The sequence below is a fragment of the Balaenoptera borealis genome (genome assembly GCF_965194805.1).
Source record: "Balaenoptera borealis genome assembly, chromosome: 13".
Lineage (NCBI taxonomy): Eukaryota > Metazoa > Chordata > Mammalia > Artiodactyla > Balaenopteridae > Balaenoptera > Balaenoptera borealis.
Window position 1 is genome coordinate 18,327,535 of NC_138870.1, and position 16,383 is coordinate 18,343,917.

At 36.8% G+C, this 16,383-nt stretch overlaps 1 protein-coding gene across 2 annotated transcripts in view; it reads right to left on the bottom strand.

Moving 5' to 3' along the window:
• GYS2 (glycogen synthase 2) overlaps positions 1-16,383 on the bottom strand; it is a 58,016-nt gene that overhangs the window by 28,528 nt on the left and 13,105 nt on the right. The window contains exons 4-5 of one of the 2 annotated variants that reach the window (XM_082351977.1): positions 13,649-13,831; positions 10,251-10,395 (exon numbers count right to left, since the gene is read on the bottom strand). In XM_082351977.1, the coding sequence (XP_082208103.1) occupies positions 10,251-10,395; positions 13,649-13,831 (328 nt within the window). The remainder of the gene's footprint in view (positions 1-10,250; positions 10,396-13,648; positions 13,832-16,383) is intronic. The other variant, XM_082351978.1, reaches the window with a different exon arrangement.

Sequence of the window (16,383 nt, forward strand, 5' to 3'; positions counted from 1 at the left end):
TTTCTGCATACAGGTCTTTTGTCTCCCTAGGTAGGTTTATTCCTAGGTATTTTATTCTTTTTGTTGCAATGGTAAATGAGAGTGTTTCCTTAATTTCTCTTTCAGATTTTTCATCATTAGTGTATAGGAATGCAAGAGATTTCTGTGCATTAATTTTGTGTCCTGGTACTTTACCAAATTCATTGATTAGCTCTAGTAGTTTTCTGGTGGCATCTTTAGGATTCTCTATGTATAGTATCACGTCATCTGCAAAGAGCAACAGTTTTACTACTTCTTTTCCAATTTGTATTCCTTTTATTTCTTTTTCTTCTCTGATTGCTGTGGCTAGGACTTCCAAAACTATGTTGAATGAGAGTGGTGAGAGTGGACATCCTTGTCTTGTTCCTGATCTTAGAAGAAATGCTTTCAGTTTTTCACCATTGAGAATGACGTTTGTTGTGGGTTTGTCGTATACGGCCTTTATTATGTTGAGGTAGGTTCCCTCTATGCCCACTTTCTAGAGAGTTTTTATCATAAATGAGTGTTGAATTTTGTCAAAAGTTTTTTCTGCATCTACTGAGATGAACATATGGTTTTTATTCTTCAATTTGTTAATATGGGGTCTCACATTGATTGATTTCTGTATAGTGAAGAATCCTTGCATCCCTGGGATATGACCAGGGTCATATGACCCTGGTGTATGACCCTTTAAAGGTGTTGTTGGATTCTGTTTGCTAGTATTTTGTTGAGGATTTTTGCATCATATTCATCAGTGATACTGGTCTATAATTTTCTTTTTTTGTAGTATCGTTGTCTGGTTTTGGTATCAGGGTGATGGTGGCCTCATAGAATGAGATTGGGAGTGTTCCTTCCTCTGTAATTATTTGGAAGAGTTTGAGAAGGATGGGTGTTAGCTCTTCTCTAAATGTTTGATAGAATTCACCTGTGAAGCCATCTGGTCCTGGACTTTTGTTTGTTGGAAGATTTTTAATCACAGTTTCAATTTCATTACTTGTGATTGGTCTGTTCATATTTTCTATTTCTTCCTGGTTCAGTCTTGGAAGGTTATACCTTTCTAAGAATTTGTCCATTTCTTCCAGGTTGTCCAATTTATTGGCATAGTGTTCCTTGTAGTAGTCTCTTAGGGTGCTGTGTATTTCTGCGGTGTCTGTTGTAACTTCTCCGTTTTCATTTCTAATTTTATTGATTTGAGTTCTCTCCCTCTTTTTCTTGATGAGTCTGGCTAATGGTTTATCAATTTTGTTTATCTTCTCAAAGAACCAGCTTTTTGTTTTATTGATCTTTGCTCTTGTTTTCTTTGTTTCTATTTCATTTATTTCTGCTCTGATCTTTATGATTTCTTTCCTTCTGCTAACTTTGGGTTTTGTTTTTTCTTCTTTTTCTAGTTCCTTTAGGTGTAAGGTTAGATTGTTTATTTGAGATTTTTCTTGTTTCTTGAGGTAGGCTTGTATAGTTATAAACTTCCCTCTTAGAATGGCTTTTGCTGCATCCCACAGGTTTTGGATGGTTGTGTTTTCATTGTCATTTGTCTCTAGGTATTTTTTGATTTCCTCTTTGATTTCTTCAGTGATCTCTTGGTTATTTAGTAAGGTACTGTTTAGCCTCCATGTGTTTCTGTTTTTTACGGTTTTTTCCCTGTAATTGATTTCTAATCTCATAGTGTTTTGGTCAGAAAAGATGCTTGATATGATTTCAATTTTCTTAAATTTACTGAGGTTTGATTTGTGACCCAAGATGTGCTCTATCCTGGAGAATGTTCTGTGCGCACTTGAGAAGAAAGTGTAATCTGCTGTTTTTGGATGGAATGTCCTATAAATATCAATTAAATCTATCTGGTCTATTATTTCATTTAAAGCTTGTGTTTCCTTATTAATTTTCTGTTTGGATGATCGGTCCATTGGTGAAAGTGAGGTGTTAAAGTCCCCCACTATTATTGTGTTACTATCGATTTCCTCTTTTAGACCTGTTAGCAGCTGCCTTATGTATTGTGGTGCCCCTCTGTTGGGTGCATATATATTTATAATTGTTATATCTTCTTCTTGGATTGATCCCTTGATCATTATGTAGTGTCCTTCCTTGTCTCTTGTAACATTCTTTATTTTAAAGTCTATTTTATCTGATATGAGTATTGCTACTCCAACTTTCTTTTGATTTCCATTTGCATGTAATATCTTTTTCCATCCCCTCACTTTCAGCCTGTATGTGTCCCTAGGTCTGAAGTGGTCTCTTGTAGACAGCATATATACAGGTCTTGTTTTTGTAGCCATTCAGCAAGCCTGTGTCTTTTGGCTGGAGCATTTAATCCATTCATGTTTAAGGTAATTATCGATATGTATTGTTCCTCTTACCATTTTCTTAATTGTTTTGGGTTTGTTTTTGTAGGTCCTTTTCTTCTCTTGTGTTTCCCACATAGAGAAGTTCCTTTAGCATTTGTTGTAGAGCTGGTTTGGTGGTGCTGACTTCCCTTAGCTTTTGCTTGTCTGTAAAGCTTTTGATTTCTCCATCGAATCTGAATGAGATCCTTGATGAGTAGAATAATCTTGGTTGTAGGTTCTTCCCTTTCCTCATTTTAAGTATATCATGCCACTCCCTTCTGGCTTGTAGAGTTTCTGCTGAGAAATCAGCTGTTAACCTTATGGGAGTTCCCTTGTATGTTATTTGTCATTTTTCCCTTGTTGCTTTCAATAATTTTTCTTTGTCTTTAATTTTTGCCAATTTGATTACTATGTGTCTCAGCATGTTTCTCCTTTGGTTTATCCTGTATGGGACTCTCTCTGCTTCCTGGACTTGGGTGGCTATTTCCTTTCTCATGTTAGGGAGTTTTTCGACTATAATCTCTTCAAATATTTTCTCGGGTCCTTTCTCTCTCTCTTCTCCTTCTGGGACCCCTATAATGTGAATGTTGTTGTGTTTAATGTTGTCCCAGAGGTCTCTTAGGCTGTCTTCATTTCTTTTCATTCTTTTTTCTTTATTCTGTTCTGCAGCAGTGAATTCCACCATTCTGTCTTCCAGGTCACTTATCCATTCCTCTGCCTCAGTTATTCTGCTATTGATTCCTTCTAGTGTAGTTTTCCTTTCAGTTATTGTATTTTTCATCTCTGTTTGTTTGTTCTTTAATTCTACTAGATCTTTGTTAAACATTTCTTGCATCTTCTCAGTCTTTGCCTCTATTCTTTTTCCAAGGTCCTGGATCATCCTCACTATCATTATTCTGAATTTTTTTTCTGGAAGGTTGCCTATCTCCACTTCATTTAGTTATTTTTCTGGGGTTTTATCTTGTTCCTTCATCTGGTACATAGCCCTCTGCCTTTTCATCTTGTCTATCTTTTTGTGAATGCGGTTTTTGTTCCACATTTTGTGAATGTGGTTTTTGTTCTGCTGTCTGCCCTCTGGTGGATGAGGCTATCTAAGAGGCTTTTGCAAGTTTCCTGATGGGAGGGACTGGTGGTGGGTAGAGCTGGCTGTTGCTCTGGTCTACATAATTTAATTTTTAATAATGTCTGTGTTTAGCAATCAGCTCACAAATTTCCTGAAATTTAATAATTGGTTCTTGTGAGCCAGGATGAGCTGGTTCCAGCACCCCACTGCCTACGTGGCTTAAGACGTAAGTTTCAAAAAAAAAAAAAAAAATGTTTTTATGTTTCATTGATAGATATGGAATCATATGGACACACGTAATGACATAATTAAAATTGTAGCTTTGTTTCTAGAGTAAAAATATTTATCTGGAATCTAATTATTACAAATAATGTTTAAAATGATCCTTTCAATGTTTACTATATTAGTAAGGCTCTCTTCAGTTTGTGAGCAGTTCCACTCTAGAGTTGGTATTGCTCTGAACTCAGTGTTTTCATTAATTAAATTAGTTATAAAAACATGATTAATTTGTTTATATAAGCAATAAACTCGCATCATTCAAGTTTCAAGAATTCAAAATATATACTTTGAAAAATCTCCCTTGTACTTCTGTCCCCCAATTTTTCTCTCTCCCTCAGGAAGCAACATTGATTCCTAATTTCTCACTAGTGTCCCCAAGTAGAAGATAACGTCAGTGTCATCCATCTTTCTGAGGGTAGGTAATGCCAACACACAGGGAAAATATTGACCAAAAGATGGCAGTTAGAGTTCATGTTAAGGCATTAGCATGGACTCAAAAGTCAATAACTGCAACACTATTAATAACGATACTGAATCGCAGGTGACAAATTGAAACATGCGACATTTAAAGCATAGATGTGTGTGTGTATGCATGTGTACAATTCTTAAAAATCAGTAAGAAAAAAGAGACATCCTGATAGAAAAAAAAAACCTCATAGATAAATAGAAGATTAGATACCATTGTCAAACAAACTGGTAAAAAATGTTAAAACTCAGTATTCAAAGACAAATGGATATGCCATACCATTTTTTACATATCTAATTGGCGAAGACTAAAAAAGTAAGAAAGTCATTGTTGGTAAGAATGTGTGGAAACAGACACTTTCTTATTTTTGTGTTGGGTTTCTCCCTGCCACTGAAGAAAATGTATATTCTCCAACTGCCCTGGCCTCTTTGCACTATTTTCTCATTATTCAAAATCCTGGCAGAAGCATCTGACTGACTGATCCTGAATCTCTCGTTTGCTTCCTATCTGCTCAGAAACAGGGGGGAAAAAATCACATTTTGTCCTCCTTTGACTTTTGTGGTGGAAAGTAGGGTCTTACCTCCCACTAAGACCATACAATATTTTAAAAAAAAAAACAGAATAAATTCAGAATTTGGGTGGGCAAAAAATTTCTTACCACATGGATGCCTTTGAAATAAGGAAAAAGAAAAGAAATTTGATATTCTTAATTACATATAGCTAATCCAGCTCCCTGGATCGTCTCTTTTTTCTCTAGGTAGTAAAGCAACTGCGTAAACAAAAGATTTTGTAAATGAAAAACATTGTAGAAACTGAAGAACAACTGCATTGTGGAAACCAGAACTACTCTAGTCTGAAATCTCTTGCTTGGACTCACAGATGTAGAGAACAAATTAGTGGTTACCAGTGGGGAGGTGGGAGGGCAATATAGGGGTGGGGGATTGGGAGGTACAAACTCTTGGGTGTAAGAGAGGCTCAAGGATGTGTTGTACAATATGAGGAATATAGCTAATATTTTCTAATAACTGTAAGTGGAAAGTAACCTTTAAAAATTGTATAAAATTTTTTTTAAATATTAAAAGAATAAAAATAAATAAAATATCTTGCTTGGTTTTTGGAGCAGGCAAAATATTAGATTGCAAGAAACTTATCTTGGCTGTGCACAGAGCTCACAGAATTGTTGTAACAGTCCAAGAAAGTAACTTCTTATTTCATTCCTTTTTTGCCCTCTTGGGTATATAGGTATCTCCTGTATAGATGAAGACTAGAGTCTTATCTGTTGTTCCCTTAAATTTTACCTAATCAAAGAGGACTTCTCTGAAACGCTACATAAAGAAAAAAACAAAAACAAAACATGTCCACCACCTCCACCTCCACTCCCTATTCCCTTATCTGATTTACTTTTCTCCACGGCGCTCATTATCCCAAACATATTGTGCATTTATTTGATAATCTGGTCTATTGCCTGTCTCCTCCCTTCAGAATGTAAGCTCTATGAAGGTAGGTACTTGCGTTTATCCACTTACCCTTTCCTATTGCTTGAAGCAGTGTTTAATAACTAATTGTTGGATGAATGAATAATTTCCATATTACTTTATTGAAATGTTACTCCGTACTTAGAATTTTGGGAAATAGAATCTCCATACAGTTTGAAAGTTTAATTGCTCAGGAATTCTGAACCAAGAGTGAGTTATGATTCCTTGGGCATCTAAAATAGTACTATTGAAACAACAAGGTCCTACTGCATGACACAGGGAACTATATTCAATATTCTGTGATAAAACAAATGGAAAAGAATATGAAAAAAGAAAGTATATATATATGTGTGTATATATATATATATATATGTATAACTGAATCACTTGGCTGTATAGCAGAAATTAACACAACATTGTAAATCAACTATACTTCAATAAACTAAATTAAAAAAATAACAGGTCTGGCTGGGCTGCATCCAGATGGCAGCACTTACAAGCTGTTTGGCTTTGGAATAGTCACTTGACCTCTCTGTGCCTTGGGTTCCTCATTCATAGCAAGGAGGGATAATAATAGTTCTTATCTCATTAGGCTACTGTGATGATGAAATGAGATTATTCATGTGAACAAAATACTAGAATGGGGCCTGACACGTAACAAGCATTCAATAAATATTATTTATCATGAAAAAATAAATATAAAAAATAAAATAGTATTATTGGCTACCAGTTGTTGACAGCACAAAAACAAAACAAACAAACAAACAAAAAACAACAACAAAAAAAACCCTAAGAGCTTGCCACCAAAAAGGAATTGAATGCTGCCTCGGTGTCTTATTTAGAGTGCGTATGTTGTCATCACAGTACCGTATCCTGTTTTATCATCAGGTTTTAGTAGTGGCACAACATGTACACCTCACTACAGATGTGTAACTAGTTTAAGGAGTATTTGCTCATATTTTTCTTCCAATTTTTTTCCTTAGGAAGGGCTCAGGTCTTAGTTCTAAGCTGGAAGTATACTGCAGCAATGATTAAATCCAAAAGAGCTGACACTGATGCTTCTTTGTACTTTTTTAATTTCTGAGGGATCACCATGGGAAGTCTGTTTCTTGTTGCAAGTTTATTCTACTGGTTTGAGGGCTACTGGGACTCCTTACCAAGGGGATTTTGGATCATTCTTTGCTTTGATAAGTGGAAGTGACTTTGAGAGAAGCAATTCAGAATATAGCTTTCAGTGATATCACGTATGCGATGACTCACTATAATCATGAAGAAGGAATATGATTCTAACAACCTTGGCCAAGGGCCACCTGAAAAATGTGCTTATTATATCAAAACTGAACACTCCATACCTGTCTTGTCCATATGGTATTATACAGATGCACTGTCAAAATATTCTACAGAATTTTGAACCATTTTACTGAATGTTCTGAATGCAGTAGACACTCCTGGGATCCATTGTCTTGTGAATAATTCACATCATCACACATCACATAAGGGGACTGCTAGAAATTCCCTAAACTCCATATAATAGATTTTGAGAGTCATATCGGTTCAAGATGAATATTCTTGCAAAACACCCTCTCTGCAGCCTGGCATCTATACACTGGGTTGGGGTATAGAGCTGTGCTTAGTGTGTTTGAAAAAAGTCTACAGGAGCTTTGGACCCCAGTGACCTTTCTGGAAAAATGTCATGAAATCACTCACTGGCTAGAGTATTTTGTTTTGTTGACATTACAATGTCAAATTTAGTTCATTTATATGACACCTCTTTAAGATGACATCACAAACCCTACATCTTCTAAGAATTATCCAAATTGTGAAGTTCGGACAGATGGTACAGTTCTACAACAAAATCAAAAAATTCTTACAGGGACGTTGATTCTCTTTGTAAAATTTACATCTCTGAACAAAATCAGATGGTTTTGAATAGAACTGTGCCTTCGAGTTTTTCACAAATCCAAACTACCAAACGTTAGGTGAAAGGAGGACAATAAGTGATTTTATAGTAAATGTGGGAATGCATGCGCTGCCGGATGTATTGGCATTCTTCAACTGGAGATAATTCATTTGGGAGTTTTTCGCTTCAACAAAGAATAAAAACTTTTCAGTATATAATCCATGAGGGCAATCATTTTAATGTACATTATTTTCAAGTTTCAAAGCAGATGTATTTAATTGTATATTTGTAATTAGTAAATTTATAATGTTGCCCTCTCTCCAATATTTTAAAAAAAATCATCTTTTCAACATCAGAAATGATTTTGAGTGGAATTTATGGTCAAAGTATAATAATGCAGTAATAAATAAGGCTTTGCCAATTAGCATATGTTAATATTATTAAAAATATCTGGCCCTATATAAGCTTTTGATCCAGCCAACATTTCCCTCTTGCTCTGGAGCTATGCCCACACCTTTTAGCTGTGGTTATACTTTTAACTGGAGAAGACTTCAAGGAAAACTAAAAAATACAAAGTCATGATGTGCTATATGATGCTTTTTCTCAGAATGCTCTTGGGAAAAATTTTGTGTTTAATAATCCATTAAAAGTCTGTGGACCTTCTTGAACCACAAAGCATCAGGGATCTCACAATTTCAATCAGAGCCACCGCGTGATTCTTTTACTAGTCAGAAATGGAGTAGCTTATGGGGTTTATAGTTCTAATAGAACCTCCAAGTGAAGTTAGCAGAAACAGAGATGAGAGCTTGGGAAAATTCTGATCCATACAAAATAATAATCGTTGTCATTTTCTGAACCTTTACAGTGAACCAGGCACTGATCTGAGTTCTTCCCATGTAGTAACTTATTTAATCATTGCAACAATTCTAGATAAGAGATAGTATTATCATCTCCATTATGCAATTAGGGCAAAGAGAGCTTAAGCAACTTTCACAGTGTCATACAGCTAGTGACATATATTCAACACAAAGTCATTTTTGATACTGAATTCAGGCAGTTTGGCAACAAGTCCACAGTTTTCACCCCTATCCTACGGCAATCTCCTTAAGAAAACAGGAAGTTAAGAAAATAGTATATAGAGAAAGCAGGATCCAGAATCTGATCATGGAGAATGTCTGCTTTTAAAAGATGGAAGATAGTAGAGAAACTATTAGAGACACCAGAAAAGAATCATATTTGAGAAAACTTAGAATATGTAATGTCATGAAAAGTAAGGAATGACAGAGGTATCTGCCACCTTTAACTGCTAAAGAATGTCAAGGAACATAAAGAAAATTACAGAATTCTGAACTTGGTGACTTTTGAAAAAGCAATTTTAGACCAAGTGTTGGAGGTTGGAAATTAGAGTTGAAGGGGCTGTGACTAGGTGGAAGAACTATGGATTATTTTTCTAAAATATTTAACAAAAGGAGGGAGGATGAGATTGTGTAGACATCTGACAGAGTAGTGCCATCAAGAGAAATTTTTATTTTAGAATAGGAAAAAACAAAGCATTTTTGTAAGCACAGAAAAGGATACTGAAGATAGGGGAAAAAAGGAAGATCCAAGAAACAAGTGAGCATATTGATGTAGAAAACTCCTGTAAGAGACATAAGAGTGAGAACCCAAGTGAATCCAAGAGAACCCTTGGAAAGAAAAAAGAATAGCATAGGATCTTGAGGCTGCCACTATTCAAATTACTTGGATTCTTCTTTTTTCATTATCTAAAACTTTGAAATGCTTTCTCTGATATTCAACCGGTATCTGAAAGAAAGACAACTAGAGACAAGACCACAGCAATCAAGCAAGGAGGATGTATTAATTAGGACTGTTTGGTTGCAAGTAACAGAAACCTACTAACACTTAGTATAATAAGGAGGGATTTATTAATAAGATGCTGGAGTGTCTCATAGCAAAGACTTAGCTGGGCCTCAGGAATTAGTTTAAACCATGGTCTAAATCACTGTGGAAAGTATAGAGTTCTCTCTCTCTCAAACTGTTTCTGCTTCTTATTGTACTTCACTGTAGTTTAACTTTCTTTGCATCTCATGCAGCATAATGGGAAAATGGACACTGCTAACAGCTTCCAAGGTGACATTTCTGTCATACAAGACTGCATTCAAACAGACTCATCTGTTTAGACTCCTTCTTATGAGAGCATTCTGATTGGTCCAGCTTATGTCAGATGTCTACCTCTGGACCAATCAGCTGTGGTCAGGTGACAGTGTCATGTTTTATGAACATGCCTCTTGGCATTGCAACCTCTGGATGGGTCTGGGGATAGTTCTCAGAAAAACAAGAAAATCTTGGGAGAAGTAAAACAACAGGTTTCTACCAAATAGGACCAATGAGGCGATGTTCTAAGATGTAGGACTAGGGTAGTATCACTCACATTTCTGATATTTTCTGGACTTTCATTTTCTTAAAATAGAAAAATCAACTCAGCTTGCTTACACACAGGAAGTCATTATGACAATCCAGTTCAGAACTAGGGCATTTTAAGCATAGACTATTCGACAAGCACAGATTGTACACTAGTATGTTCCAGATATAGCTTAGTGTTCAACAAAGCTACTGAAAATGAGAATTAAAATATGTGTAAAGATTTGAGTGGTAATAGTGAATGCAATTTTTCCTCTTATTATTATTTTACGCATTTTTGTTTCAAACAAAATTCTCATAGATCGGTGACAAACTCAGGGATAATAATTACCAGGCTTTCTCTTCAGCATGTGTTCTGCCTCTATTGCTGTTATTTCAGAAACAGTGGTGAATACATGAGCACAATGGACTGAGGCACGCTCCATGCAATACCGGTGATAAATCTGCCTTTCCCCAGCCTCTTTGTCTAGGTTAAACTGTGAACACAAAACAAAACACACGCACATACACATTTGCTTACACCGATCCTTCTACACGAGCAAAACAAAATCACATATTTCTCATATTGTTTTTCCTCAAGGCTGTGTGAAATTTTATGACCACAAAAGAAATAATGATAAATTTCTATTAAACCCATTACTAAAGCACATAGCTACTTATGCTTACAAAAAGTGCTGTTTACTTCATCTGTGCTTCTAAACTGCCATTTAACCCCCTATGTAAATGATATTTCCCCTTTGCTATAATCATAGAGAACTCTTGATTTTTTTGGCATTTTAATTATCCTTTTACTTATTTTATAAATGTTGAGCTAATTCCATTCCCCAAGGTCTTTATCATATTTTTTTCCATAAGCAATGAAACAAAGCTGACATTAAACTTGATACTGAAAGTAAGGATAAGTATTATCCTTCCTATTCACTAAAGAAAACCTGACAAAGAGAAAAGACAAATGCTTTTCCATGCTATATAACTCCCAACACCGTGAAACTTCAAGGAGTGTACAGTTACTTTAATTAGATGGTGTGTTAGATAGTGTAATCATCCATTATTCTGGGTATCTTAACTTTAAAAAAAAAAAGCCAAACCCCCTTTTATCTAAAGCATTAGGTATTCAATCACTATCATTGAGGAGACGATTGACCAATGGCAGGACCAATAAGAATGAATTTTGAAACATCTTCATGGAGAGTCTCAGAAAATTCATATGCTGGCTGAAAATAGTTGCAATGCTATTTTAACTAATACATTTAAGTCAAAACATAAACAAACATCAAGGTCCCTATGAATCGGCTATTAACCAAAAATGTTTTCAGTTCATGTCTTTGAGTAAAATAGTTCTAATCTTTCTGCTTTTATAAAAGTTAAATGCTTTTATCCTTGTTCTCATTTCCCCCCGATGTCTACTTGCCTGAGTCAGAGCTCTCTGACACTGACTGTGGATCCTGTACCAAAGACTAATTTATGACTCATTTCTTATGTTGAACTTTTGAAAACTTTTCATATATATAATTTGGTGTTTTGCTGTTTCACTGAATTTCTAAACCTACTGTGAGCGTTGGAAGGTCTGCTGTAGAAATTGATATGGGGGCCTTTCCTGTGAATAATGATTATGAGTTTTTAACTTAAAACCTAGTTCTTAATTACTTGTTATTCATTTACTAGTCACTCTGCTGAGCAGGACTTTTTACTAGAGAGATGGGCTGGGGTCTGACTAAGCTTCCATATTTCAACAACTGAGGGATTTAAGCTAGGGAGATATATAATCATATTTGAAGATAGTGTGATATAAACACTGACCTTTTATTGAGCAGATAAAGTTATAATATATAACTATATATTATAATGGTTTTGTTCCTTAAAAACGATGAATAAAATCTGATGAATATTCTGAATTGTTTTTATTAATTGTTTCATACATTGCTCCTAAGTATTCTGCTGTGAAATATTTGATATGCCTGAAATATTTGATACACCTCTGTAATATTTTCTCTTTCACAAAAATCAAAGTCTGCTCTTCTCCAGGAAACACAGTGGTTGAGTTTATCACAGATCACTGGTTTGCCTTTATTAGTCTACCATTAGGAAATCTCCCTGATCTCCTGACTTTTTGAATTCCTTGGTGACTTTATTTTAAATATACATCTAATGTTTACAATTTGACCTTCAGGTTCAGCTGATCTTTTTATAGGCAAGCTCTCTTTAGGACCATTCATTGCTTTGCAAATGTTAAAGTTTGTCTGAAAGAACTTTCCTGTGCTCAAAATGTCTCCGAGATGGTAGTATAATTTTCTGCTCTCGTTATCTGAGTAGTATTATTCATATGTTACAAACACACACAAACATACACACACTCACACAAGCATGCATTCTGTTTCATAGAATTCTAGAACTTTTTTAAACTGGGGGAGTCTTTAGAAATCAACTTTCCAACTTCCTAATGTTCCTGATAGTGAAACAGAACCCTGAAATGCTAAATTGATTTAATTGGCAGCATAGATACCAAATCTGCAAAACTCCTGACTTTATGGTACTCAAATGCTTGATCACTATTACTGACAGGATGATATGAGAAACATACTTTTATTAATCTGATTGAACAGATGGAAAATAGAAGAAAGAAGTCAAAACTGAATGACTCTGGGTCATAGAATAAGGCAGTCTTCTAAGATAAGCAAAACCAACTGTTTAGTCACCAAAGATCCAAATCCCTGTTTTTTCTTTTTTTCAGAGATATATTTCTTACTCGTACATCCTTTCATTCATCTTTTTTTCATTATCTTGTACTAATTTCATCTTAATACTCTCCGAATTCATTTTGTTTCATTTTATTTTCTTTTTTTTTAATTTTTTAAAAATTAATTTGTTTATTTATTTTTGGCTGTGTTGGGTCTTAGTTGCTGCGCGCAGGCTTTCTCTAGTTGCGGCAAGCAGGGGCTACTCTTCGTTGTGGTGTGCGGGCTTCTCATTGAGGTGGTTTCTCTTGTTGCGGAGCACGGGCTCTAGGCCAGTGGGCTTCAGAAGTTGTAGCACACAGGCTCAGTAGTTGTGGCTCACGGGCTCTAGAGCGCAGGCTCAGTTGTTGTGGTGCACGGGCTTAGCTGCTCCGCGGCATGTGGGATCTTCCCGGACCAGGGCTCAAACCCATGTCCCCTGCATTGGCAGGTGGATTCTTAACCACGGCGCCACCAAGAAAGCCCCACATCCCTGTCTTTGATAACTCTGTTTTACTAGACCCCCATAAAGCTCCACCTATAACTCACTGCAGAGTCACAGCAGAAATCTGACCTTTGCTCACTTGAAGGGTGGAGGAAGTAAGGCTCATAGTACAAGTTGATGGCTAGATTCCCTGCCATGCACCTGCCACTCAGATCTGCATGCAGATCCAGGGTCCTCACAGCATTTGCCAAGCTTCAGAGTAGACAGCAGCCCGACCTCACATCCGCAGTGTCTGACTCCCACCAGATCCCTTTGGATCTTGGGTCTATTGCTCCAAAGTGGACAGCCATCTGGCCTCTCCCTGCTACACTCTACTGCACTCTGAACAAAGTTAAACTATATGAGCTCTCAGTCAGCTCAGGGGAGGCTTTGTCATGAATATTGATTGGTTAAAAGGGCATTTCTGCCATCTGGATGACAGATGAAAGACGAAGGTCAATACTTCCCATCCTTCAGCTTCAAGGACCGGAAAGAAAGGTGGTGAGGGGGGAAGGTGGAAGGACTAATTACCTTATCAAGATGGTTGTAGAAATCGATGTTTGCTGCACAGAGATACCTCCCAAGCAGTGTGGCGTGAGTGGTAAAGACTGTAGCGATCGGAAGTTTCCGAGCTCGAGAAAGAATCAGTCCAGTCCCAGCCTGCCATTCATGGAATTGGACAATGACGTGTTTCCCATCGGCATGATCTGTCACCTACACCAGAAAAGAAGTTTTTAGAAAAGTTAGTGGTGTAGTTTGATCTTGCTCATGGCCCACAGCGTAAGGAAAGTTATCATGCCTGTAAATTTTGGCACAATTTAAAGGGATCTAAAGATAAAGCAGGCAGATTTAGCAAATATAACGGTTTTATAGAATTTAGCTGCATGTTCATAAAGCCCATATATGTTTATGGCATAATCCTCTCTTTCAATATGGATCAAATTTATTTTTGTATCCACAGAGGGGACTCCTGAATAAATGCACAGTAGGCACTCAATAAATATTCATTAAATGGATGAATGAATAATAGCAATATTATCCTTGAAGATTCACTGAGCTGCTGAATCAGGTGGGACCACCCACTTACAAGCTTCTTTTTAATAAACAATAAATGACTTCATGTTTTAAGTCAGTCTCATTTGGACTTTCTGTTCCTTGAAGCCAAAAACATTTTAAATGATATATTATTATTTTAAGAATTTGGAATTAGGGAAAGAGATTAATAACTTGCTTAGAATCAAATAGAAATTTAATAACACACTGAGGACCCAGGTCTAATTCCAGGTCTAATTCTAACACTAGGCAGGACACCAGTTTCTTAACCTTAAAGTTACTTTGTTTCACTAAAAATATAGCTACCATATGATCCAGCAATCCCACTCCTGGGCATATATCCAGAGAAAACCATAATTCAAAAAGATACACGCACCCCAATGTTCATTGCAGCACTATTTACAGTAACCAAGACATGGAAGCAACCTAAACGTCCATCAGCAGAGGAATGGATAAAGAAGATGTGGTATACGTATACAATGGAATGTTACTCAGCTATAAAAAAGAATGAAATATTTCCATTTGCAGCAACATGGATGGACCTAGAGAATATCATACTAAGTAAGTAAGTCAAAGAGAGAAAGACAAATATTATATGATATCACTTACATGTGGAATCTGAAAAATAATACAAGTGAATTTATTTACAAAGCAGAAACAGACTCACAGACATAGAAAACAAATTTATGGTTACCAAAGGGTTGGAAGGAGGGATAAATTAGGAATATGGAATTAACAGATACACACTACCATATATAAAATAGATAAACAATAAGGATTTACTGTATAGCACAGGGAACTATATTAGGATCTTATAATAACCTATAATGGAAAAAAAATATATATATAAATAACTGAATCACTTTGCTGTACACCTGAAACTAACACAATATTTAAATCAACTGCATTTCAATTTAAAAAGTTACTTTGTTTCACCCTTTCAAAAAATTAATATTTACATTCCACTCCCCTTAATGACTGTTTCCCTAGTGGGGGAGTAGCATTGATAATGAAAAACGCCTGTGCTCAAGAAGCCTGCCCAGAGAATTGGGAAGTCTAGAGAGTTAACCTAAGACAGCTGTTCTCATACCTAGGGTACATCAGAATCACCTGGAAGGCTTGACATGCACGCATGTGTGGGTGCTCGTGGAGGCTGGCCTCAGCCCTGGGGCAGCTTGCAGAGGAAGAGTTGGTTTCAGCAACTGATGCTAAACAAGCCTGCATCTATCTGTCATTAGGCCAGATCCTGTCAGCACCCTCGCTCTTCTTCTCCTATGGTGTCACCAAGACAAAGCAATAGGACCACCCCTTCACTTCCCTTTCACCTCAAAGCAGCCCTTTATGGCTGTTGGACTGACTTCATCAGAAAGAAGTTATACTGGTCAAGGGGACACACTCCCAACATACAGTTCTGTGATTTATCCTTAGACCACAGTCCCACTTTGTTAGGGATGCTCTTCATTCTCCGATTTTTAAGTGAGGCATAATCATCTTGAGGTAATGAAAGGAATATGAAGAAATCCTACTGCCATGCTTTCAGGAATTGAGTACAGTCTTGGCTCATTTAACAAGGACTGCTTTCCAATGCCCTTGGTTTATTTTTACATCTATGGACTATTTCACTGCTGTGGACTCCTTAGCAACTGCTGAGATCACTTAAGCCTTTAGCAAATGATTAAAAGATCTGAGAGCCACTGAAGTCACACAAGCACTCACACATAAACAAAATCAAATATTTCAGGCCATTTTCTGCTCCCATGATGCTAGAACTCAAGTACATAGTGCATGATGTATACTGTTTTTTCTTGCATATATGTTGAATATTATCTATGTAACAGTGAATATAATTGGATGTTTTATCCACATCATTCTAGGTGAACCTGACATGATGTAAATATTAATAAGCATTATTGGGACTTCCCTGGTGGCACAGTGGTTGGGAGTCCGCCTGCCAATGCAGGGGGTACTGGTTCAAGCCCTGGTCTGGGAGGATCCCACGTGCCGTGGAGCAACTAAGCCTGTGCCCCACAACTACTGAGCCTGCACTCTGGAGCCCGTGAGCCACAACTGCTGAGCCCGCATGCCACACCTATTGAGGCCTGCGCACCTGGAGCCCGTGCGCTGCATTAAGAGAAGCCACCGCAATGAGAGGCCTGCGCACTGCAGCGAAGAGTGGCCTCCACTCGCCGCAACTAGAGAAAGCCCGTGTGCAG